Consider the following 26,270-nt stretch of genomic DNA (forward strand, 5'->3'; position numbering starts at 1 on the left):
ACTCGTAACCTCGCGTCACCAGGCTCTTCTCCGCGAGAGCAGACTCGTTAACGTTACAGACAGAGCTACCGACGCCACGTTAATTTAATTTAGCGTCAAGTCTACTCTGGTCTGGTCCAACAGGTAAATAAGCTAGTCTGGTCTCCACTAACGTTAGTGAAAGTGTTGTTATGAATGATATTAAACAACAACACAACACGGACGAACCATTTTTGTCTTCTTTGTCTGTTTTTGTCTTCAACACGTCAGTTTGTGCCATTCACCGCCATTATAATGTGTGGACCCAGGGGTACCCGGAAGTAAATGTAAACATCCCGCTGATTTGGTCTATAGTATAGTAGTCCCTGAGTGGAGGCAGAAAGAGCATAATAGCCGATAATTGCCAATGTAGTGATGCACAGATCATCACAGAACCTGTGGGACCTGTGGTTTTACCAGTGGTTCTGAGGGCTTTAAGTCAATAATTATAATTAAGCTGATCAGGCATGTTGTTTCAGGACAGGTTATAGTCTAATACTGGTACTTCAAATGAAATAGGTGTATTTATTAACTAACTCAGCCATTCCCCACCTGTGGGCCCCGAAGGTAATGCAAGTGGGCTGCCAAATCATTTGCAAAACATTACGATCTTTGTGTGTGTGTTGTGTAATAATAATTATTGTCTATGAGAATGCATTTCTCCATTGTTGAATAATACCCTTATTTTATTTGCAATCAATTATTTGTTAATTAGCCTAACTAGATAATCCAACTTGTTAACAATGGGAATATCATTTAACCGGCAAACAATGTTTATGGATTAATCAGAAGTGTAATTACAAGATCATGTAAATAGGAAATGTGTTTCCACAAGCAGGGTGAAAGACAGAGCACAAGAAACCTACATTCAGTGCGTATTGTAACATATCACACGTCAGGCGTACAGTCAGAGGTAACATATCACACGTCAGGCTAGGGCTGCAACAACTACCGTAATCGATTAAAATCGATTATTAAATTCGTTGGCAACGAATTTGATTATCGATTCGTTGCCCTTTTGGAATTTTTTTTTTTTTTTTTTTTTTTTCATATTTCATTTGAGTTAAATTCAGATTATTGAAACTGGATTAGCCTGACCAGTTCTACTTGTTTAACAAGCTGAAGCATATGCTCTGCCTGTAATTCAAGAGAAGTCTGCCTTTTAATTTCATATTTAATTTTAGTTCAATTCAGATGATTGAAACTGGATTAGCATGGCCCCAGTTTAATTAAAAGTTATGACCAGTTTAACTAAAAATCATATAGCCTGCCTGTGATTCCTTTTTATTTCATATTACCGTAGTTAAATTCAGACTATTGAAACTGGATTAGCATGACCAGGTTAACTTGTTTTATTATTATTATTATTATTATTATTATTATTATTATTATTATTATTATTATTAACTTGTTTAAAAACATATAGGCATGTAATTCAAGATAAGTCTGCATTTTATTTCATATTTCATACAGTTCAAATAAGACTTTCTGAGCATGACCAGTTTGACTTGTTTAAATTAATTAATTACAGGCCTATATGTATAGGCCTGTAATTCAAGTCTGCCTTATTTCAATTGGTTTTTAGCCCTAGCTGCACTTCTGTTGCACTTTTTTGTTCATTTGAAGTTTATAACAGTGCATGAAGGCATTGTGTATTAAATTAATGCGCTATTTTTTGTGCAATTAATTTGAGTGGTTAAAAAAAAAATCCGAAATTTGGGTCGCGACTTCATGACAAGGAAAATAGTGGGTCCTGAGGCTACACCAGTTGAGAACCACTGCGTTAAAGCACTTTATTTAAGAAGATATGAAGATATCTTTTGCACTTACACCATACATTTGTATGTATTTTGTATTCGTTCATGCCCTGTCAAAGCTATTTGATGTAGCAAAGCCCGGTGAGTTTTTGTTTAACAAAAAAAAAGTTGTTTTTCAATAAACGGATGGAAACAATATCAGTGCATTTTTTTATCCGATTAATCGATTAATCGAACAAATAATGGACAGATTAATCGATTATCAAAATAATCGTTAGTTGCAGCCCTACGTCAGGCGTACAGTCAGAGGTAGATGGAGGTAACATATGACACGTCAGGCGTACAGTCAGAGGTAGATGGAGGTAACTTATCACACGTCAGGCGTACAGTCAGAGGTAGATGGAGGTAACATATCACACGTCAGGCGTACAGTCAGAGGTAGATGGAGGTAACATATCACACGTCAGACGTACAGTCAGAGGTAACATATGACACGTCAGGCGTACAGTCAGAGGTAGATGGAGGTAACATATCACACGTCAGGCGTACAGTCAGAGGTAGATGGAGGTAACATATCACACGTCAGACGTACAGTCAGAGGTAACATGACACGTCAGGCGTACAGTCAGAGGTAGATGGAGGTAACATATCACACGTCAGGTGTACAGTCAGAGGTAGATGGAGGTAACATATCACACGTCAGGCGTACAGTCAGAGGTAACATATGACACGTCAGGCGTACAGTCAGAGGTAGATGGAGGTAACATATCACACGTCAGGCGTACAGTCAGAGGTAGATGGAGGTAACATATCACACGTCAGACGTACAGTCAGAGGTAACATATCACACGTCAGACGTACAGTCAGAGGTAACATATCACACGTCAGGCGTACAGTCAGAGGTAGATGGAGGTAACATATCACACGTCAGGCGTACAGTCAGAGGTAGATGGAGGTAACATATCACACGTCAGGCGTACAGTCAGAGGTAGATGTAACATATCACACGTCAGGCGTACAGTCAGAGGTAGATGGAGGTAACATATCACACGTCAGGCGTACAGTCAGAGGTAGATGGAGGTAACATATCACACGTCAGGTGTACAGTCAGAGGTAACATATGACACGTCAGGCGTACAGTCAGAGGTAGATGGAGGTAACATATCACACGTCAGGCGTACAGTCAGAGGTAGATGTAACATATCACATGTCAGGCGTACAGTCAGAGGTAGATGGAGGTAACTTATCACACGTCAGGCGTACAGTCAGAGGTAACATATCACACGTCAGACGTACAGTCAGAGGTAACATATCACACGTCAGGCGTACAGTCAGAGGTAGATGGAGGTAACATATCACACGTCAGGCGTACAGTCAGAGGTAGATGGAGGTAACATATCACACGTCAGGCGTACAGTCAGAGGTAGATGTAACATATCACACGTCAGGCGTACAGTCAGAGGTAGATGGAGGGGAGTCAGGAGGAGTCTGAGTGTTTATTAAGAAGTGTGATGGCACGGTGGCACAAAGCCATCAGGCTGCTACAGGCTGTGCTGTCCTGTACCTGCAGCCAGACAGGATCCAGACAAAGTGTGTGAAGTGGATCCACTGGATCTGAGAAATATTTGTGTTTAACGGAATACTTTGCCGTGTTTTACATGTATTGTAAATGTACCCTGGACCTGTACTGCAGTCATGGGGAGCTGCATATTAAGTTCATAAGCCCATTGCTGAAATGGTGCGTGCCACAATGAGTTCCCCCTCAGCAGGTGTCAACTGTTACACTACAGTACTCTGTGAGGAGGTCACGTTAACGCATGTCACAACTGTGCGTCATCCAGCTGCTGCCCCTCTGGATTCAGGTTTAGGGGACCAGCTGCTGTCACTCTGGATTCAGGTTTAGGGGACCAGCTGCTGTCACTCTGGATTCAGGTTTAGGGACCCGGTGACAAAAGGAAAGAGGCCAACCCCAAACAAAGGCAGTTCAGTGACAAATATATTATGTATGGATTTACTTGCACGTTTGCTCTGTGTGTGTGTGTGTGTGTGTGTGTGTGTGTGTGTGTGGGGTTCAGGATGTAAACGGTAAAAGCTTTGTTTGACATCTTGATATCGATGTCAGAGTAACTGTCCCTTTAAAACTAGCTTTTGTTCTATGTCACTCTGGAGTGCAGCGGTGCCACATGTCTTTATATGTGGAGACATTCACGTGTTTTCAGCCAAATCCTCCCATGTCGTCCTCTTGGTTGAAGTGATGCAGTGGCGTCTGTGGGGCTGTGTGGGATGGGGGCGGGGCAAAGAGAAAAAGCTGAATGAGTCTGGCTCCCACACGTTTCATTCACTGGCATCAGAATTCACAACTGGCACAGGGAGAGGCTCTGAAGAGAGGCTGCACGCTTCTCACACTATTAAAAATGCAGCAGACTAGCAAGGCCACGACGGCTCCTACGTCAGCGGGGTTACATTGGAGAGTGCAGTCACATTTCAGACACAGCTCTCCAGTCTTATTTACCTGCAGGCCTCTGCTCTGTCTCTGCTCCAGCTTGAACCTTTACCAGACAATCACTTGCATCCAATCTCTTTAGTATCCTCATGTCTCTTTAACAAATGAAGCCATATAGATGCATGGCTCAGGCTCAGTACAAGCAGAATTAGTACAGGATTTTGTGGAGATCCTAGGTTATCTTAAAGGGTTGGAGTCAGGATATGGTCAATTTCATATTACACATCTAGTAAGTTACAAGATATTTGTCCTACAAATATTTGATGAGATCACTTGATTTACTGTTAATATTTTGATAATTATTAGTTATAGATGTAGAGGTATCTTATCATGGCACAGGAATAAGTACAGATTCCCTCCCTATGTAGCGTTATTATACATGTGACATAGCATCCTCTAACCACATCCTTCTCAATCCCTGAAACGGCTCTGTTTGTAAGGTTGGCGTTCCACTGTCATAACAATTGTTTATGAACTATCGGATATGGTAGAAAGCATGTTTTGTGTGTGATTTCCATCTGAACAGTAGATGTGCTGTCAGGGTAAAATAATTGATTGACTGCTAATTGATTGATTGCTGATTATTGTAGACTCCCACAACAGTGCTTCATGATTTAGATTGCTTTACCTTCAGCCAAGTCCATTAAAAAACATTTTAATTCTCTTGACAAGTAGGGGTGGGAATCACCAGATGCCCACGATACAATACTAAAACGATACTTGAGTCACGATACGATAGTATTGCGATATATTGAATATTGCGATATTTCAATATATTGTCTAACTCCTTTTCCTACCTTTTCCTTGACCTCACCGGAAGTAAAACATGCAGTGTTTTTTTGTTTTGTTTTGTTTTTGCCCCACACGTAGGCTACGTTATTAAGCTTCTCTGGACTCAATACGCCACTGCAGGCGCAGACTGCAACATCGGGCGCTTCGGGCAGATGCCCGGTGGCCTGCAAAAAATAAATAAATAAATTAAACATCGATACTTGGCGTCCAAATATCGATACAATATCATCAGGCAAAATATTGCGATACTATGTTGTATCGATCCCCCCCCCCGACCCCTATTGACAAGCACCCTTTTGTACAAGGTGTTGTCATCGTAAGTGGGATGAAAGATTGACGCAGTCTTTTTGCCAGCAATTAACCTCTGACCTCCATTCCTTATCTGAATTGAGATAGGATCTATTCTGAAGATAGGATGTGTGACACATTCAGTTGTACTTGGCAGTCTGTTAGAGCTAATATAGAGTCATCACTGAAAGAACGTGTTTGAAAGTATGAATTTGCCACTCGTGAAAAGCTCTTTTGTTTCCAATTTGAACAGCAAAGATCTGCTCGCTCATTTTTGTGATATTTGAACTCTCTCTCCAGCGTGTCAGAAGCTCTGCAGCGAGTGTTCTCCAGCCGGGCCCAGATCAGGAGCGAACAGCTGGACCTGGAGAGACAACTGAAGGAGAACGAGCTGCGCCAGCGCCACAGTGAGGAGGGCAACCTGCAGGTCCAACTGTTCTGTGCCAAAGAAAAGACTGAGAAGGTAGCTGGTGTTTATGCTGCTGTCCACAGTTTCCTTCATGCCCTCAGAACAAAATACAACCGCTGAGTCATCATTCCACTAGTCTCCTTTAGAGTTATTTTAGCCACTCATTCACACCCCTATGGGACGGGGTTCATGCCCTGCCATTCCTGCCTTCTTCTCAACCATCTGAGCCCCAGTGTTAGACCCAGCTGTCAATACCATCTCAAATAGAAAAGGGGAATACTTGTGGAATTTTTTAATGCGATTTCAACTGTCGTGTGTTTTTTTAATATTCCTTCTCCCATACTTGTAGAGTTCCACCAAGATTGTGGTCATGGTAGATGTTCTGTTTTGCACCAGAAAACACTGCAGTACCTTAAGTCCACTTCATGTTCATGTGAGATTGATTGATTGATTGATTGATTGATTGATTGACTTTATTAATGGATATTGAGACAACAATAAGATCCAAGGGATAGCATGTAAAAGTGTAAACACTTATTTCCAACATGGTCCCCGGTGTTCTAAAAACAGGACAGATAATAACAAAACATATAGTCATCTAAAAAACTGTATCAAAAATCCCTATCACAAACATAAAATAGATTTAGACACCAATAAATATGGTACTTGAAGATAACCTATCCTAAAAACATCCATTATTAGTCACACTCAAAATTGCATTAGAAACTACATAAACACACTTACTCAAGAAAATAAGACAATCATCACAGTAAAACACATTATACTCACAGGACCCGCCAAACTTAGGCCTACTAGCTGACATTGAGAGAGGAAATGGTCACTGGGGTCCTACACCTATCTTACACCTTACACTTACACCTGACACTTACCTTACCACACTGTTCCCACACTCCTGGAATCAGTTGTGTCAAATGAAGGAAAGGGTTGGAAAGTTCTAATGTGTTTCATTTTGTGTCAGAATGTCAGAAAAAGCCGTGGCTGACGCTGGAACAGTCTAGATCTGTTACTTTTTAATTTGGTCTCAGTCAAATTTGGTCATGAAAATTTGAAAGAGGGCCTCGGAAAATTCATGAAGAAGTTTTGGATTTTAAAAAAGCGTGACTATTTTTTCCATCTTGTCTAAACTATGTTGGCTTTTATGGTTTATTATGACCTGCAGACTGACACTGCCACAGATGCACATTTTCCAAATGCTCCACCTCCACCATCAAATTGATCCTCTAGCTGCTAGAGGATCAATTTGCTAGAGTCTAGCATTTCAGTTCTTTTGAAAGTGTTAAAGAGGTTATCTTTTCGCCGTTGTTTGTCTGTTCTGTTTGTTTGCCTGTTAGCAGGATTACGTAAAAATGACCAGGCCGATTTTCATTAAACTTGGTGGAAAGGTGTAGCATGGGCCAAGGAAGTACCCATAACATTTTGGAGCAGGTCGGGTCAAGGCAGGGGTGCAGGGCTAGGGAAAAGGGGTTCTGATCCGACTCAACAACATTTTAATATCATAGCACTCTCTGAGTGCACATCTAGTGTAATACTAAGACATGGGCTGTTTCTCAATAAGGGTTCTTGTGTGTTCTTGTGTCCCTGTGAAACGTCATCAGTCGCAGCCCAAGTACTGTTCCAATGCAAAGTTCACATTTCGCCAAGAACGCTTACAATTCCCGGATGTGTTCTCGACATGCCCACTTTACCGAGGATGCTCTGGGTGGTGACTTGTGTCAACTTGGCAAGGCACGTATCCCAGCATTCATTTCAGCATAAGCAGAGGCAGAACGCAGCAGAGAAGATGCCATAAGCGCCGGGATTTTTTTTACAATTTAAAGTTTGATTTCATCACTAAATTAATTTCTGATGACTTTTGATGCCTACAAGCAGGGTAGTAGGTTTCACTAAGTGCCACTTTACCAACATTTATGGCGAAAAATGACAAAAAAGCTCCAGAGCACAATTGGCTGCATCTAGATCAGCGGAGCTTTTTATTTGTGTAGTACTGCAGGCGGCCTTTGCGCTGGTATTGCGCAATACCCTCAAGAACGCATCGTCTCAAACTGCCAACAGCGTTATGTGTGCTTGTGACCTAGCAAGTTCATTCTTCCAAGAACGACTAGCAAGAACGTTCTCCCCAAGAACACAAGAACAAGAACGCATTCTTGGTATTGAGAAATGGCCATGATGTTTACTTTCAAATGATGACATTCAGTATACTCACCACCATACTTTTCTGTTGTCTCCGTTAGGCCACTTGTAAGCATGAGCGTAAGATTGCCGCCTTACGCGCACAGCAGCAACACATCCAGAAGCGTTTAGAGGAGGCACAAGTCCGCTTCCAGGAGAACGATGGCTGTCTTCATCGAGTGGAGGATGAGATGAAGCTGTTGAGGACAAATGCCCAGAACCCAGAGGTGAAGACTTCCTATGATCCCTTTACACTCAAAAACATATTTTTGATTGATTTTCTAAGCTTCACACATTTAAGTTGTATCACAAATTTCTGTTAAATTGGATTAAGTAATTCTAACTTAATCTAAGTGTTGTGATTTGTCATTTATATTTTAATGGATTCAAATAAACCAGAAATTGTTTGGATGAATTTTAATTACACATTTTAAGCACAGATTTGTTTGGGGGTACCATTAAATAGACAGCCACTTATTATATACTTGGCGTGCGTGCGTGTGTCCTTCCTTCCTCAAATTAAAATAGGCTTTAATTATGTTTTGTGAATTGTTAAAAGTTCTTTTCACACTTAATGTTTTGTTTTTCAGTTTACTCAAAGCATTTCTGCCTTGCTCTTATTTTGATGTAGAAGCTGATCCAAAGTCAGTTTTCATTTCTGGTGACTTGACAACCTTCAAACCCGAGTTCCTAAACACAGCGTCAGTAATTAGGCTGTGCAGTGAAATTGTCAATGGACATAATTTCTACCTGATTCATGGTACAGTGTTAGTCTTTTAAACTGTCAATAGAAGTGTATGTATGGTAAGCAACACCTGATATTAAAATCACAATCAGCTTAGTACACAGTATGTACACACATACAAGGAAATTGGTTCCGGTTGGCTTAACAAGTAACTCTTAGACAAATGAACATGATTAGACATAATGAACATGATTAGACATAGGTTCACTGGACAAACTGATAGAAAACTCTGTGTTTTTTTGTTTGTTTATTTTGGAAGGTAGGCTGTGTCTCCACCGGTGTCGTGACTGTCTTTGTTTTCTTCCCATCTGTTCTCCCAGTAATTAGAAGCGTGCTCATGTTATACTCCTGGATCACTGAAGAGAATAAATCAATAGCCTTTACTCATCCCTCACACAGCAGCCAGTTACCTCAAACCAGCCCATGTTATTCTTTTCTTCATCCTTTTTTCCAGGAACTATGACGCACCCGCCGCTCAAATGTTCTCTCTGCTGTTGTTTCGTACTTCCTTTACGTCAGCGTGGCTTTTTTTTTGTTTTGTTTTTTTTATCCTTACCCCGAGCGGACAGCTTTTCATAGGAAAAATGGCTGAAAACAGAACTTTGAAGATTCTGTCGTCTGCTCTGCTGACCCCCAGACAGCGTGTTCTCTCCTCTAATTCTGCCTGTTCCTCCTTTTCAAAATGCCCGTTGCCTCACCGTCTCTTCTCAGTCTGATCTCAACGTCCAGCTCCTAAAGAAGGACCTCTATTGCCACAGACTGGAGCTGCAGGTCAATGATCTCCAGCATCACATCAAGCAGATGGTCCAGCTCGCCGCACTGCAGGATCAAGAGAACAAACGCATACAGAAGTAGGTTGACAGTACTTGAAAGTCATTCTTATTACATCAACTTAAACGGTCAATTTGTGTGAAATTCACCTCCAAACACTCTAAGCCTGTTAACATTGTTTGCTTGTATCGTTCCTGTTGTGTTTCAGAATGAACACCCTTGCGTTGCGTGAGGCTGCGCTGGCCACACCGGCCGACGGGACGGAGAACCGTGAACTAGAGCACCTTGTGCTGAGGGAGAGAGGCGTGGTCTGGGCCGATGAGGAAGGGGCGGGGCAACATTTGACAAGCGAAGAGACGGGGGAGGAGTCACAACAGACAAATGAGGCAGGGCCCGCTGGGTTCTGCAGCGAGTTGGCACCCATCCTGTCTTTCTCTCACCTGCTCTACCACCAGAGTAGCCCCTGCAGTAAGTCACCATCTCCTCCACACTCCACTCTGTTGTTGTTCCTTTGCCATACAGGTTTGTCTTCATTACAGTAGTGTGTGTGTGTGTGTGTGTATGCTTGGAGGATTTGGTGACAAATAAGGTCAAAAATAATACAGCAAAACGATGTCTATGCCTAAATTGCACTTAATAACAACACTTGTCATGTGGAGGCTAAATCTGAAAGTATGATGGCACTAAAGCAGGAATATAAAAGATTTTAATGTTTTGTCACATCACAAAACGACAACTAAGACAAGACTACCGATACAGGTTTTTTGGCTGCGCTAATTATGATTTACTAGTCCGTGCCTGGGGACGTGCATGTCCAAAATGCTAATAACGGCTTCAATTTGGGAAAATGGAAAAATGGTCTTTGCCCATGTGCAGTTTCAGATGGACTGGTTGAGATATGAATCCAGGCAGACAGAAGGAAAGGGTTTTCCTCATTTTATTGATGTAAAAGAAAATAAATTGTCAATCTGTAACTTCCTTTTTTTCTTTTTTCAGGCAAATGTCTCTTTAAATGTCAGCAATGACGTTTTCTGAATGGACATTTGTCAAGTGTTGACGATCGTGTGTGAGAATGGAGTGCAATCATTGCTTTTTTTTATTTATTTATCAGATGATCAACAGTGTGTGATAGTTATGCTTTTATTTTGAAGGCAAAACCTTCCTACCTCAGGTCAAGGATAAAAAGTAGAAACATTTTAATGGCATTTTTGGGAAAAGGTTTTTCTTTGTTGCAATTTACCCTTGAACATTTGGGCCATGGCAAGCTTTAGCAGATTCATTTTTGCTTGCCGATGTGAATGCAACATGCTAACATGTTGTACAGTATACACATAAGTACACATTTTTACTCATATTTAAATCATCACACTTTTTGATAAAAGCCAAAGCAAATAAGGTTTGGATGATAATTTCACCCCAAAATGAAAATTCAGTCATTATCTATTCACCTCCATGCCGGTGGAACGTGGAGTGAAGGTTTTAGTCCACACACAAAAAATAGTTTTCCAGGGAAACCGAGTTACAGCATGCTCATAATAACCAACTGAAGTGAATGGTGACCACATTTAAAACATAATAAAAAAAATACATAAGATGCCTCCATACTGCTCGTCTGTGGTAATCCTGGTCTCCAGAAGCCCCGAGATGTCAAGTTGGCTTGAAAAGATGTCATGTGCACCTTGTTTTTAGCTGAACTGTAGCCATGAGCTAAAAGTCACGTTTTCACTTTGACTTTGAGTTCAGAGCTACAGTGAAGATTTCAGCTCAAAACAGGCTGCAAATTACGTCTTTTCAAGTCCACTTGGTAGCACGGCTTCTGGAGAATTGGATTAAGTGGAGGCGTTTTATTTATTTATTTATTTATTTATTTATTTATGTCCTTTTTCTTTTTACATCTGAAAGTTGTTCACCTTTTAGGGGAATTATGTAACTGTGTTTCCCTGGAAAACTCCATGAATGTTTTGTGGACTAAACGTCAACCGACCTTCAACTGTCATGATGAGGGCGAGTAGATAGATGATGACTGAAGTTTTCATTTTTTGGGTGAACTTATCCTTTAAGCTATATTGAAGCTTGTATCTGTGTGGTAAATGGGACAATGTGTTTGTGATGGTGCTGCTTGTCATTGAATCTCGTTATGACTCTTTGACTCTCAGGTGCAGAGACACACACAAAACGAGTATCATTGCGCCGTGCTGCTGCATCACCTAAAGGTACGTCTCCCTGCACTCCACTCTCTCCTCTCCCACTGTCTTGCTAACAGTCATTAATCTGAAAACCTCTGCATACCTGCCAAATCTCTCTCTCATTCATTTGCTCTCTCTCTCACTCTATCAATCACTCGTGCACATATGCACTTTGAGAGTCGATGCTTAAATGTGATTGAAATGGACCTGGCTGACATTAACCACAAAGCTGTTTTTAGGATGTGCCGTACGAACCTGAAATTGTTCTGTACACTGACATTGGTGGTTTGAGTTTCTTTGCAAAGCACAGTCTGTCTTCCTATCTGTTAGTGTATCTCTTGTTTATCTAAGGATAGACTTGTTCAGAGTAGCAATAGACACCAACAACAGAAATCAGACATGAAGTATAATTTGATTTCCAGTTACACAGTGCTGCAGACATCCTGTCCTGGGCCCAGAGTTCAGTAATGAAATGTCATGACCACTCCAAACCACACGGGGAACCTTTGGGGAAATGTAACCAAAACGTGTGTGAATTATGGCTGTCCAAATTGGCTGTAATGATATTTTCTGCAGGTGGTCTACATTTAATTTAAACACATCGTGGGAAATTTCACTTTTGAAGAAAAAAATCACTGCCAGATGACCAAAGTTCATTCAAAGGAAATGTATAAAAGCAGCAGGGAATTTGTTATGACTATTATTACATTTAGACCGCTTCCCTGCAGCTGATTCTACAGTGTTTCCAACAGGTTGAACAATTCACAAGCGATGTGTTTCAAGAGTCCTTTAAAGACCCTGCCCCACGATGTGCACATATGACCAATCAGTACCGCAACCAGCCCCGCCCCACCAACATGAAACCCACCAATCAGTACCGCAACCAGCCCCGGCCCACCAACATGAAACCCACCAATCAGTACCGCAACCAGCCCCGGCCCACCAACATGAAACCCACGCCCCCGCCCAGAACCGCATAATAACCTTTACTATCTGCAGTGGAAACATTACGTAGTGACCCGAACCAAACTGCCACGGTTTCACACGGGAGGCGAATAGCAGGATGGACGTAATCATCAGCTGCTAGCTCACTAAGCAGCTGGTGGTTAGCTTCTATCAGACACTATAGCGTTGTACAACAAGCAAAGACTTACCAGATATTTCCAATTATGTGCGGTATAATCCATACTGCCTTTATGATCACTGTTGCGGTAATGGAAATCCACTTTTACAACATCCAACTTCTCCACTTTCACTTTATCCATGTTGTTGCCTGTTGCTATGGAAAACAGGCAGTGTCTGTCTGTGGTCGTAGTGGAGGCTAACGTTAGCCTATCTGTCCATCTGTCTGTGGTCGTAGTGGAGGCTAACGTTAGCCTATCTGTCCATCTGTCTGTGGTCGTAGTGGAGGCTAACGTTAGCCTATCTGTCCATCTGTCTGTGGTCGTAGTGGAGGCTAACGTTAGCCTATCTGTCCATCTGTCTGTGGTCGTAGTGGAGGCTAACGTTAGCCTATCTGTCCGTCTGTCTGTGGTCGTAGTGGAGGCTAACGTTAGCCTATCTGTCTGTGGTCGTACTGGAGGCTAACGTTAGCCTATCTGTCTGTGGTCGTACTGGAGGCTAACGTTAGCCTATCTGTCTCACTTGTATTGTCTCTAATCAATCACCTTGACTCGGCAGCTGAGTTTTGAATGTTTATTTTGTGCAGTCTAGCATCGCCTAAACAATGCCGCTTATGTAAACAAAGCATAACATGTGCGTTGTGCGTCAACAGAAAACGTTTCCTCTCTCCCCTGCTCTGTCTGCCTTAGACCAGCTGACTGACACACACACACACACCCCTGCCTCGTGCTCCAGTTTACCCTCAAATACCGTGAAGTCAGTCTGAGGGCAACACAGAAACATCCATGGCTCCTACGTTCTCACCCGCCCACGTTTACCCACGCCCGACCCATGGGTGGAGAGGAGACTATGGGCGCACTTTGTGTGTGTCTGTGTGTGTGTGTGTCTGTGTGTGACGAAACTCATGTCAATTCATGTCACATCATCAGTGGGTCAGTTGATGATTGTGGGGCATGACATGATGACATGACATCATCCTTAACGTCGCTCAGTGTTGTCCAGTTGACCCTTGTTGCTCCGCTGACATCATCTCTGTGTGTCAAAATGACAAACCATCGCGACCCAATTCACAATGGGCCTTATCTATAATACATCTATAATAATCTATAATACATAAATAATCTATAATACATCGCGAGGAGAGCAAATTTGTGAATAACGTTCCTGACCATTTTTACTGCCAGTCTCCCATCACCTTATATTCTTGAATTGGTAAACCAGCCATTTCAAAGATGTATATACCGTATTCGGTAATTCATAACTTTGTTTTATGTATGTTATTGAAAACTTATACATGTCAAATACTTTATAAATGAGACCAAATAAATGCTATTTTAAATGTATTTGGTGAGTCGCGACCCACTAGTACTAACTGATTGCAAGCTATCTAGAGCTGAAATACCACACACATTTTAATGTGTCATTTATTTGTCATTGTAAAAATCAGTGCATAAATGTAAAAAAACAAATCCTATTCTGTCAAACAGCAAGCAGCCTGTGCTGAGCCTGTCCTGACACTGTTTTCATCTTATGGATGTTATGAGAGCTAGCTCCACCCTGTGCTGAGCCTGTCCTGACACTGTTTTCATCTTATGGATGTTATGAGAGCTAGCTCCACCCTGTGCGAGAGCTAGCTCCACCCTGTGCTGAGCCTGTCCTGACACTGTTTTCATCTTCTGGATGTTATGAGAGCTAGCTCCACCCTGTGCTGAGCCTGTCCTGACACTGTTTTCATCTTCTGGATGTTATGAGAGCTAGCTCCACCCTGTGCTGAGCCTGTCCTGACGCTGTTTTCATCTTCTGGATGTTATGAGAGCTAGCTCCACCCTGTGCTGAGCCTGTCCTGACACTGTTTTCATCTTATGGATGTTATGAGAGCTAGCTCCACCCTGTGCTGAGCCTGTCCTGACACTGTTTTCATCTTCTGGATGTTATGAGAGCTAGCTCCACCCTGTGCTGAGCCTGTCCTGACGCTGTTTTCATCTTCTGGATGTTATGAGAGCTAGCTCCGCCTCCACCCTGCAGCTTGCTATGCCAATCATATTTGATCATTTTTGGAGAGGCCTGGGATTTTGAAAGAGCGTTAACTCTTTGTGGATATTAATAGTAAATCACTCAGAGTAATCAGAAACGTTGGGAGGAGGGGACGGTCAACGGTCCCCAAAATGCATTATGTCCACACCTACATCTCTGGCTATGCACTTGCTTTTCAATTCAGGTCTCTCTGTCCCTCCCTCCCCTTTGTGCTGTTCCTTTTCCTTTTGGCTCTCTTCGTTCCATTTTCTACCCGGCCGCTGTCTCTCTCCCCTACTTTTCACTTTCCACATTACTGCTGTCCTTTCTGCTCCAAATGCGTGTTCGACTGGCTTTTCTTTCAACTCTAGCCCCTCCCACCTTCACCGTTTGTCTGGTTGTTGTCTGTCTGTCTGTCTGTCTGTCTGTCTAGCATCTAACCCTCCCAATCCCTCGTCAGCTCCATTCATGAAAATGCAGATCCCCAGCAGGGCAGGGGGGAAACGTCAACACATGTAACTCCCCTGCTCCACCAACCAGAAAAGGCAGCACTATAAAAAAAAAACAGCAGCAGCGACCCTAATTCAGTGCAGCCTCCACCAGAAATAGCAACTCATGCATGTATTAATCCCCTACAAGCCAAAAATATGTGATTGAAGGAACTCTGCTGCCATTTATTGCTAGGGACAACTCCTCTGGCCTCCACCACAGAAAATGGCTATTTATCACTGTCGGCTCATCCTGCTGTCCTGTCTGAACTCTGACTCAAATGTGTTAAATATTGCATTCTGATATTCAGGCTAATTTATAAATCAATTAATCATCTATGCATTTGTTGTATTTTTTTTATTAGAGGATAGGGAATTTATAAAATAAGGGACAATATGGCAAGAAAGTGAGTACAATTAAACATGTCAAAATCAACACTCAACAGTATTAATATTTACATCCAGCTCCACCAGGGGGAATGCCATGGGTCTGATCGTCGTCATAATGCACTTATTTTGAGTTGACCCCATTCTGTTACGCAACATGCACAAGTTAATTTTTCAAATGCATTGTAAAACCATCATTCAGTATTTGTTGATTAGTTTTAATTCCAGATCTACCATTTTATAGGTTTATCCTTGTGATTTTGAGGCTATATCTATCAGGTTTTGTGCTTTCCTGTGTAATAATTTATGTGAATCTCAAGTTATATCAATATCATACTGCATAATGATAAGTCATATAAAAGTTAGAAGGGTAGGTAGGTACTTTTATTAATCCCTGGGGGGAAATTCCTTCGTTACAGCAGCAATACAGCACACAAGCAATAAAATAAGTATAGAAATAGAAATGAGAAATAAAACTATACTAACTATACTAGCATATTTGAGCAGCAATATACATCCATAATTATAGGTGACAAATATACATAGAAGAATAGTTGATCGAGAACTTGACCGAAAAACAACCCAACCCTAACCCTGTATTTTGCATATGATCTCACACATATCCGAAAACTAAACCGTTTTGCAGGCATTCATTTAGTTTGACAGTTATTGAGAATTGATTGAAGTTGATGCCAGTGATTCATCCCCACAGGCTGTTATAGGCATCGGACAAGGTCTATTTTTCATTATTATCATCATTATTATTATTGATTTTTAAGTTAGCTTACATCCCATTCACTCATTGGCAATAAAACATAATGCATGTAAATTGCTTCACAGGTCTTACAGTACCTTTAACTTTATGACAAATTATGGAAAGCTTTGATTCGCTTTGCAACTTTTTTCCCGCCCTGGTGGATTTTCACTTTTTCACAACCAATCAGTGATGTCAAATCAACCCAATCAGTGATGTCAAATCAACCCAATCAGTGATGTCAAATCAACCCAATCAGTGATGTCAAATCAGGTATTTTGCCCTAGACAGATGATGCGAAAAACCAGGACAGCTGATTCACACGCAGTTCCATACATCCTGAAAAGTCAAAAAGGCCAGGCGTAGACTCAAATGTCCCTCTCTTTCTATTGGCAGAGCTCTTGATCAGTGACGTCACCAAACCCCTCCCGCCCATCTCTCGCGTCTAGGCCCCTCCCAGCCAAAGTTGATAAAAGTGCCTGCACACCACGCTGGCCCTTTGGAGTGTGGAGAATTGTTGAATAGATGATAAAACAATAAAAAATAAATGTTCATCTGTTTTGCTTGTTGAGTTTAGTGGCCAGGGACAGGTTAGGGATAGTCATGAGTTGAAAGTGTTGTGTTCCCGGGTGCAAAAGCTACACCGGTGTGCAGTGCATCAGTTTCCCGGAGACAGACTGCTGTTGGTGGCCTCGAGATGGCCATGTGTATGGCCTTATAACGGCCAGCAGTATGGGAGAGCCATACAACATATAAAGTGATGGTGCCTCTCCAGGAGGCAGGACCTGCTCTCAAAACCAGAGGGTCACATCTGGCATCCAAACTGAGAGCGCCTGCAAGTGTTCCTTTGGCCTCTGAGAGGCCAGAGCAACTTGTGATGGACTGACTGGGCTGTGGATCAGACCATTTTAAACTCCTCCTGCCTTCTACCAGGTGGCTCTGTGTGAACAGATGGGACTTATTTTCAGAGTTGGGTAGGGCAAACAATGAAGTCCCGAGAGCTGCTTGGTACCTATAATATAGCGGCTCCTGCAGTCTCTGCTGGATGGCAATAGATTGACCTTTACCTTGGTCTGCATGGTCGCTATAGTATTTTTTTGTTTGGTTATTTTAACACCGTAGCGCCCCCCGCTGGGGATGTTATGTTATGTTGTCCGCAGTCCGCACCGTACGTACATACGCCCGTCCCATGCTCGTTAAGGCGATACCTCAGGAACGCCTTGATGCAATTTCTTCCAATTTGGCTCAAACGTCCTCTTGGACTCAAGGATGAACTGATTTGATTTTGGTGGTCAAAGTTCAAGGTCACTGTGACCTCACAAATGCCATTTTCATGCCTGTTAACGCGATATCTCAGGAACGCTTTAGGGGACTTGCTTCAAATTGGGCTCAAACGTCCACTTGGACTCAAGGATGAACTGGTTAGATTTTGGTGGTCAAAGTTCAAGGTCACTGTGACCACCCATTTCATGCTCATTAACGTTCAAATTTGGCTCAAACATCCACTTGGACTCAAGGATGAACTGGTTATATTTTGGTGGACAAAGTTCAAGGTCACTGTGGCTTGAATTTAAGGGAATTGGGCTTGAAAAGTCCTTGAATTTGATTTTTAAATAATCAATTCACCCCTTTCACATTGAGTTCTTTGTCACAAGTTTTAATTGATTAAATGTTAGATTTCCCATTATTGTTAGACTGTCCCTTTAGCTCTGTTGCAGCTTTAACTGCAGACAAAAAGGTACAAACTGATGAAAGAGCATCATTTTTGGCTTCTACAATAAAACAGTAACAATTCTGATGTGTAAATGAATGTGAAACAGCATTTAGTCAAGCTTAATGGACTCTATTCACCCTATTCTCACATGACACTTTTGTTTTGTGTTTCTGGTTAAAGCTCACATTATGATTGCATTGCATTGTTTTAGTTTACTGTTAACTGTTAATGATTTCTTTTTAGGTGGAGGAGTTAAGACAGATGTGATACAGGAAGTCTCTTCAAAGAACCCAATCAGGAGGAATCTGTCCGCGTCGTTGCCACCACAGCGCCCAGGCCCCAGGCCCATCGCCCAGACACTAGTCTTTGAGGATGACATCTTCCCACTCCAGAGCACTCCAGAACCTGTTCAGAAGACTGCTGTGACCCTGCCACTCTGCACCTCCACCACCAACGATCCCAACATGACCTTTGAAATTCAAGACAATGATGATCAAACGGCGACTAATGCAACCATCATAATAGACACTGGAAGCCCTTGTCAAGCATCAAAGTCCACGCACCTCTCAATTCCCAGCCACCCACTCCGTCTTCCCGGGGCCAATGACTGCAAGCAGAGTCCACCCAAAAGGTGTGAACATTTCCCTTTTCCTGTCAAACGATACGTTCAACAATTTTGGCCCTATATGTGCTTATATATATACATTATATATGCTATATCTATATATACTGTCTTACTGGTTCTTATTGGTTTCCCAGTCAGCTGTCCGTTGAAACAATGAGCGGCCATTGTTAGGCCTCTTACTGGTGACAAGCAGTTCAAATGGGTTTTGTCAGAATAACAGAAAAATGATATGGAGCCCAACCAGCAACATCACACCATTTCCATGAAATATACCAACATCTACCCAGCTCATCTGACCTGAGCATCTGCAAAACTACATTCCACCGCGTATGTGTTCTACGTTAGAGAACATGTGTTCTACGTTAGAGAACATGTGTTCTACGATAGAGAATTTCTTTGTGTGTCATTTCCTGATTACTGAACGTGTACATAATGGCAAAAGTGTGTCGTGAAATCAGAGAAAAACATAGTATACTTTAAGCGTCAGAACATCAAAAGGTTAGACAATTTGTCTCCGCAAATACCTGTTGAACTCAGCCAGCTTCATATTTCTAACATGATGTTTCCTATTATAACAAACAGCAAACAAATGTTCCTCACAGACGGAACTGACAACAGTTTCGCTCAACAAAGCAATTAAAGGTTCTATAAAAAGGGTCTTGAAATACATCCCTCAGGCTGCCCACTGAAAGATGCAAAATAAGCAACTGAAGGGTTTATTAAAAGACATACTATGGATGAGATGACAACTAAAATTATCCAGGGACAATTTCAAAAAACTAGCATTAAAGGACTTTAAAATGCAAGTATTGCAATCGTGTAGGTAGTGTAAGATTCAGTCAAGGCTAAGCAGTGCAGGGGTAGTGTCCCAGTGTCTTGGGCGGGGAAAGTACCAAATCTTAAGAGGAAACAGACTTCAAATTGGAGCATAAGGGTTAGGCTTACTGAATTACAGTATGCCCACAACAGAGGAAATCCCATGACCGCCCTAAAGACATGATATAATTTGTTAAATAAATTTGTTCTCAACCAAAACCTCTAAATATAAAAACAAGTTATCTCAGTCAACTTAATGGCTGCACTCAGCTTCTCCCATCTGCAGCTTTCAATAGCACCGTACATTAATACAGTATGTTGGCAAATCTCAGCACCAACCACAACATATCACACGGAGGGATTTCCCCCTCATGTATCCCTAAACATGAGTACTTTGCACCTACAGCAGAAAGTGCTTTTTGGAATCACTAAGATCAGTCGTTTTGGACCAGCCAATAGGGACCTGACCAAGGTCCTCAGGCTAGTCTGGTTCATTTACAGTAGTGTTAAGGTGCTCTTATACTCGAGCAAAGCTCCGTGGGGTGGGGCCCCGCGAGTCACCTGCAGACCTCGCGCTGGGGCAGATGCTATTATACTCAGAAAGTGATCAGCATGTATTGTACAATGGTGAGAACAGCCCGTGAAAAGTTGCAATGAAACGCTATTATGTGCAGTACTGAGTGCGCTTTCACTCTCAAACCACCCCACATCAGCACATGAAGGAATCAAATCACCAAACTTGTTTTTACTGAAAGCCGTTTTAGTTCTCAGCCCTGATAGCCTACTCTGTGCTGCTTTTAATCTCTCTCAATAATGCTCTCAACACAACACATTTACTTGGTGAAATGACTAAAAACGAACAGTTGCAAATCAAAGTTTATAGCCTACCACATGGGTCAAGAAATGTGGCGAAAAACACAGCTCAGTGTTCAGGGTTCAGTGGCTTGAAAGCGGACATGTTTGGAGAGAAGCCGTGCGCTGCTCGCGCTGTTAGAAAAAAAATCATGCACAAGGCGAGCGCCAGACGGAGCTACCGAATAACCACGCCCAACAAATTTACGTCATTTGACGCGCCCGGCCCTCGCTCCACCCCCGCGCCCTTCACGGCAGGGTGAGCATAATTCAGCCTTTACAAGGTCTGTGATTTGTGCCAGACCCTTTCTTGCCTTAAATGTGATCAGAAAAATCTTAAAATAAATTCTGAAACTAGCAGGGAGCCATTGTAAAGATCCTAAAATCAAGGTGATATGATCTTCTCAGCTACGCTGCATACTTGCACCAAGTCAAAGTCCTTGTATGTAATCTGATTACTTACTGTGGCTAATCAAGTCAATCTGAATCAATATACAACAGAATCAGTCTAGACCAGTGCTTCTCAAAGTGGGCTCCAGGGGTCTGCGTTTACATGAGAAATTGCTGTATGCACCGGGGGCGGGGCGGCTGTAGCTCACGAGGTAGAGCGGGTCATCCACTAATCACTTTGGACAAAAAAAGGTCGGTGGTTCGATCCCCGCCTCCTCCAGTCCTCATGTCGAATTGTCCTTGGGCAAGATACTGAACCTCAAACTGCTCCCGAAGTTGTGCCAGCACCCTGCATGGTAGCCTGCCAGTGTGAATGGGTGAATGTACCTACTGATTGTAAAGCGCTTTTGATAAAAGCGCTATATAAATGCAGGCCATTTGCCATACATGGAAATGGCCGCCCGCATCTGCGACTGGCATGACTGTCTTTCTGTAAAGCTACATCATGTAGCGTATGAAACTAGCTAATGCATCCATTTGGTACCAACTATATCATGCTAGCTTGTTGGTGAAGGCGGGCGGATAGATAACGCTCAAAATTTTGGCGAGGCGAAAAACTCGCATGGCAATTTTTTCAAAGGGGTCTCTTGACCTCTCACCTCAAGGTATCTGAATTAAAATGGGTTCTATGGGTACCCACAAGTCTCCCCATTACATACATGCCCACTTTATGCTAATCTATAAGTCTGTTATGATTTGTTGGGAACTTTCTGACAATGATTTGAATAAGGAGTCATGCGTTGAAGCACTTACTGAATGTGAGCTTTAGTCTGGTCATTTGAAATGTCTTTATTAGGACGATGCCAGTCTTGCTACGGTTTATTTTCTGAAAGAAGGATCAATTAGTTGAAGAGTTGTTGCTACAAATGCTGTCAAGTTGTGTCCAAATGCTATTTGGATCAAATTACCCTCTTTTGTGGTGTTAACATGATTCATATTGAAACGGGTTTCTGTTTATCGCTATGTAGTCTCGCTGGCGAGCCTCCCCTCCCTGCCGTGAGATGAGTCTGGCGCCGCAGGTCTCCATAGTGGGATTGCGATGGGCGGCGCTTAGCGGCAGTGCCCTTGGAAAATAGTTTCCAACAATCCAACTTGCCATTTTCAGCATGTAGCAACGAGCTAGCGTGTAGGTTTCTGCCGTTAGCTTGCTAACTAGTTAGCGTTGTTGTTTTCACTGAGGCGGCAGGGCACTGTTTACAGCGACACACAGGGAGGAGGGAGAGGAAGCCGCTCTGATTGACATGGTCGGAGCCAATGACAGAGCTTGTAATAAGCCGGGAGCGGACATCCGGCAGCGACTGAAACAGTCGCTCCAATGGGAGAGCAGCTGTAGAGCAGGGGAGGGCTTATCCCTGTTGCCCGTTTCCTTGCAGCCAGACGACACGGAAGGGAGGGGAGGCTGGCCAGCGAGACTACTCACTATGAAACAGGTCTGAAGTATTTAGGTTAAAAAGGTTTAGAATTCAAATCAAGTAGCCTACAAATGTGCTAGTACGCATGCTTCATCGCTGTTACGATTATGAGGGGGTCTTTGGAAAATGTTCTCCCCTGTAAGGAGGGGTCCCTGGCCCCAAAACCTTTGGGAACTGGTGAGTCTAGGCAATATGCAGGTCAGGACATTAACAGCCCAAAACACTCATTTGCACATTTCATACCTGGAGGTTCAAAGGCCAAAATGTTTGCTTCAAAGCAAAGTGATCTGAGACAACAAAACGTGCATGTCCACATTTCTGAATGCACTTATATCCAAATGAAGCATCAAAGGTTGAAGGTGAAGAAACGTCCAAACACTTTTGCAATATAATGTAGCTGGAAATTGCTGTCTATGTAAAATATCTGTCAAATGGTATTAGCATTGTTATTTATTAAATTGTCTGATTTGAATACAATGGGGAATATAGATTGTTTGTCCTGCTCATCTCCCCTGTTTTAAATTGTTCCCATGTGGAGTGTGTTAATCCAAACAGAGGAAATGCCATGCTAACATGCTAACATGAACCTGTGCTCCATAGGCTGCAGAACCCATCTTTACTGGACATGAGGCGTTCCAAGCCGGCCTACATGGCCATGACATCGGCTGCACAAGGAAAGCGTAAACTCGACCGGTAAGTTTCCGTTGCCATCGAAGTTTCCCTTATTCCTATCGTCTTATTTTATACTGACAGTGGATTGCTAGGATACATCTAGGGCTATTTGTGCTGGAGCTGCAGCTGTACACAACTTTCACCAAAACAACTTGGTTAATTAGTGTTATTGGAGGGTAATCTAATCATAGAAACTGTGCAATTTCTGACTTGTGGGTTTGATGCATCTTATTTTCCTTCTTCTTCACTTCCACAGCATCAGAGAAGAGGGGACACTGGGTCCTTCAGCACCTAAGCGTGTGAAGCAAGAGCCCCAGAGAGTGCCAGTGCATCCTTCTACTCGTAAGTATCAACACACAGTTCCCCTCACAGCCGGGTTAGTACCAGTGCATCCTTCTACTCGTAAGTATCAACACACAGTTCCCCTCACAGCCGGGTTAGTAATGTAATAGTAATGTAACTCACAGCCGGGGGAAACTCTGAAACGGTGAAATTTTAATTGATACAAAGCATCTAAAGCATCATCTCTTCTCTTTCATCATTTAGTTTTGCACCACCTACAGCAAACATTAGCATACCAAGCTGTTCAAGTGTTCAGAATAACACAGTTTGTTCTATATATATATATATATATATATATATATATATGTGTGTTGTTTGTCTCCAAAATGCAGTATTGACCCTGATATAAACACGTCCCTGGCAGACCCATGCTTTTTATTTTAACGGTTAACTAACGTGTCTAACAGTGGTCGCGTTAACCGAATATTTTCCTGTCGTTTACTTTTACTACTTTTTCTGAGGAAAAAAATGACTTGGCTTCAGACGTGGACCAAATGACTTGGGACTTACTTGAGACTTGGACCAAATGACTTGGGACTTACTTGAGACGTGGACCAAATGACTTGGGACTTACTTGAGACTTGGACCAAATGACTTGGGATTTACTTGAGACGTGGACCAAATGACTTGGGACTTACTTGAGACTTGGACCAGAGTGACTTGGTCCTATGCCTGCCCTATTGCCTGTGGTGGTAATGGTTGGATTTTTTTTCTCTGTGTTTGCACCAATAAGAGTCCTAACAAGATGTTAAATGAAAGCTGAGAATCCACAGATTACAATGCTATTAGTCTTATCAGTCTCCGACCAAAACCCACTGAACTACAGTAGCAGCCAAAGGAAAGCACTTAACTGCTAAGACAGGCGGCAGCAATAGGGTACTTTGAAACAGGTAACATCTGTAATTACACATTCATTAGAATATTCTACATTATTACACATTAGTCGTGCCATAAGAGTCTAGCAGTATAGTATATATATACATAGTCAGAGTTTTAAAGTGGGCAATCTGTCAGATTGGCTCAGACTCTACCTGTGTTGGTGCAGCAGCTGTGCTCCTCACCCCTGGTGATGTGTGTGCTGGTGCAGCAGCTGTGCTCCTCACCCCTGGTGATGTGTGTGCTGGTGATGTGTGTGCTGGTGATGTGTGTGCTGCACGATGGGGAAATCCCCCGTTCAGAGAGTGTGCTGACTTTGATCTGACCACTTCCTGCAGAGCGCAGCTTCAGCCTGCAGAACAACGTTCAGACAGCCATGAGAAGCAAACCTCATGACATCTGCAGCATGTGCATTGAAGGAGGTTCACGCGAGGACCCAGTTTCATACCCAAGTACCCAAGTCCATGCGGACCAGGACGAAAGTTTGAGTTCAGGTTAGGCTGCAGCAGGTCAATTGAGCCGCGGATCTAAAAATAGTAGGAAATAATTTTCTCGGACGGATGACAGGCGGATGGTTTATGCATCACACACGTGGATTAGCTCATCCACGCATCTCTACCGTACAGGATGCACACAGGCCGCGATGCCCGCAACTCCAAACCAATGTCAGCCAGGGGCGTTAAGTGTGGGGGGCCGGCCCCCTCGCTTGGATCACACCCATTTTCCAACTAACATGAACACATTAGTAAATGAGACACATTAGTTAACTGTTACTTTAAGGGTTAGGTCATGTGTATTAAGTGTTAATTAACCCTTATTTAACGGATCCTTTATTGTAAATTGGTAACATGGGGGGGGGGGGGGGGGGTGCGTGATTGATCATTGTGACTTGCAGCCAATTGCAATAGGCAGAGCTAGCAGGCAGATGAGGCTGCTTCAGATAGCGTATAAACAGCCTCCATAAGTTTTCTTTTGAACCATTTTTACATGAATTTGTTTAGAGCTATTTGAAATGGAAAGATCTCTTGGTCTATCCATCACTCTTGATACTATTTCTTATTTGCGGTCTGTCCTCAGGGTCAGAGGAGAACAAACCCAGAAGAGTTGAGCACAAACCCAGAAGAGTTGTGAGGAGTGTTTCAGAAGGTAATCTCAACCTACTTGAACCTCAAAGGTCCAAGTCCTTTTTCGCTAAAACCTCCCACCAACTCAAGCAAATGGCCAGGAGGATGTAAAGCCACGTCCTGTTGACAGCAGGATCTTTTGTGTTTTTGGACATTGTTTTAGTTTTTTTTTTCCCTTCTCTATGTTCATCTTTTTTCAAGTTGTTCCATACAACCAAAAACATTTATATGTAGCAAATAGCTCATGTAATAAATAAAACTGCCATATTCTTTTATGTTCTTTTATTCAACTTTACATTGCAGTGACCTGGGAAGGCTTTTTGAAAAGATACATTAACAACTGCATTATATCTATAATGTATGGGGATGTATGTATGTGTGGTGTATTAAGAAGCACTGATGTACATAGTAAGGCCAAGAAAAACCATGTCCTGTGGATTTATGTTTTTCATTTAAACTTATTCTTTTAGTTTTATTATAACTTTAGTTTGATAGGTGACCACAGATCCCAGGGCAGCTAATATCGATGTTGACTGCAGGACCTCAGATAGAGGTTTGTATAAGCCGTTTACATTTTAGGAATTACATTTCTTTGTTTTTTTTCTTGTACATATAACAAGGTATTACGTGTTTTGTAATAACCGTTCTGTTTTTTTTCTAAATTGAATATCTGCTCTTTGTGTTATTGATGTTGAGTTTGAATGGGCTTTGGGTTACAAGCTGTTGTGATTATAAATAACTGCCATAGGAGGAGGGGCTTTATCATAGGTGAAAAGTACATGTCCTCAGAATGACACCGTATGACAGATCACATATTAAAAAGTTCACTCTTCATTATCCACCCGCCCATGTGTTGTGCCATTAGGGGGACAATTTAATCCCTTGTGCATGAATTGATGCAATGATTACTAACAATAACAACAACAAATCAATTTGTATTTATTTACTTATTCACCATTCAATA

The 26,270-nt window shown here is 42.3% G+C and overlaps 1 protein-coding gene across 1 annotated transcript in view; it reads left to right on the plus strand.

Moving 5' to 3' along the window:
- Positions 1-25,417, plus strand: part of kif18a (kinesin family member 18A) — a gene marked incomplete at its 3' end in the record, with an annotated part of 35,050 nt that extends 9,633 nt beyond the window's left edge. The window contains exons 10-18 of the mRNA XM_083662322.1: positions 5,659-5,821; positions 8,020-8,184; positions 9,414-9,553; positions 9,682-9,941; positions 11,630-11,686; positions 18,381-18,768; positions 22,893-22,985; positions 23,221-23,306; positions 25,260-25,417. Coding sequence (XP_083518448.1) covers positions 5,659-5,821; positions 8,020-8,184; positions 9,414-9,553; positions 9,682-9,941; positions 11,630-11,686; positions 18,381-18,768; positions 22,893-22,985; positions 23,221-23,306; positions 25,260-25,417 — 1,510 coding nt within the window. The remainder of the gene's footprint in view (positions 1-5,658; positions 5,822-8,019; positions 8,185-9,413; positions 9,554-9,681; positions 9,942-11,629; positions 11,687-18,380; positions 18,769-22,892; positions 22,986-23,220; positions 23,307-25,259) is intronic.
- Positions 25,418-26,270: the final 853 nt, after the last annotated feature.

This window comes from Poromitra crassiceps (assembly GCF_964638095.1).
Source record: "Poromitra crassiceps genome assembly, chromosome: 28".
Lineage (NCBI taxonomy): Eukaryota > Metazoa > Chordata > Actinopteri > Beryciformes > Melamphaidae > Poromitra > Poromitra crassiceps.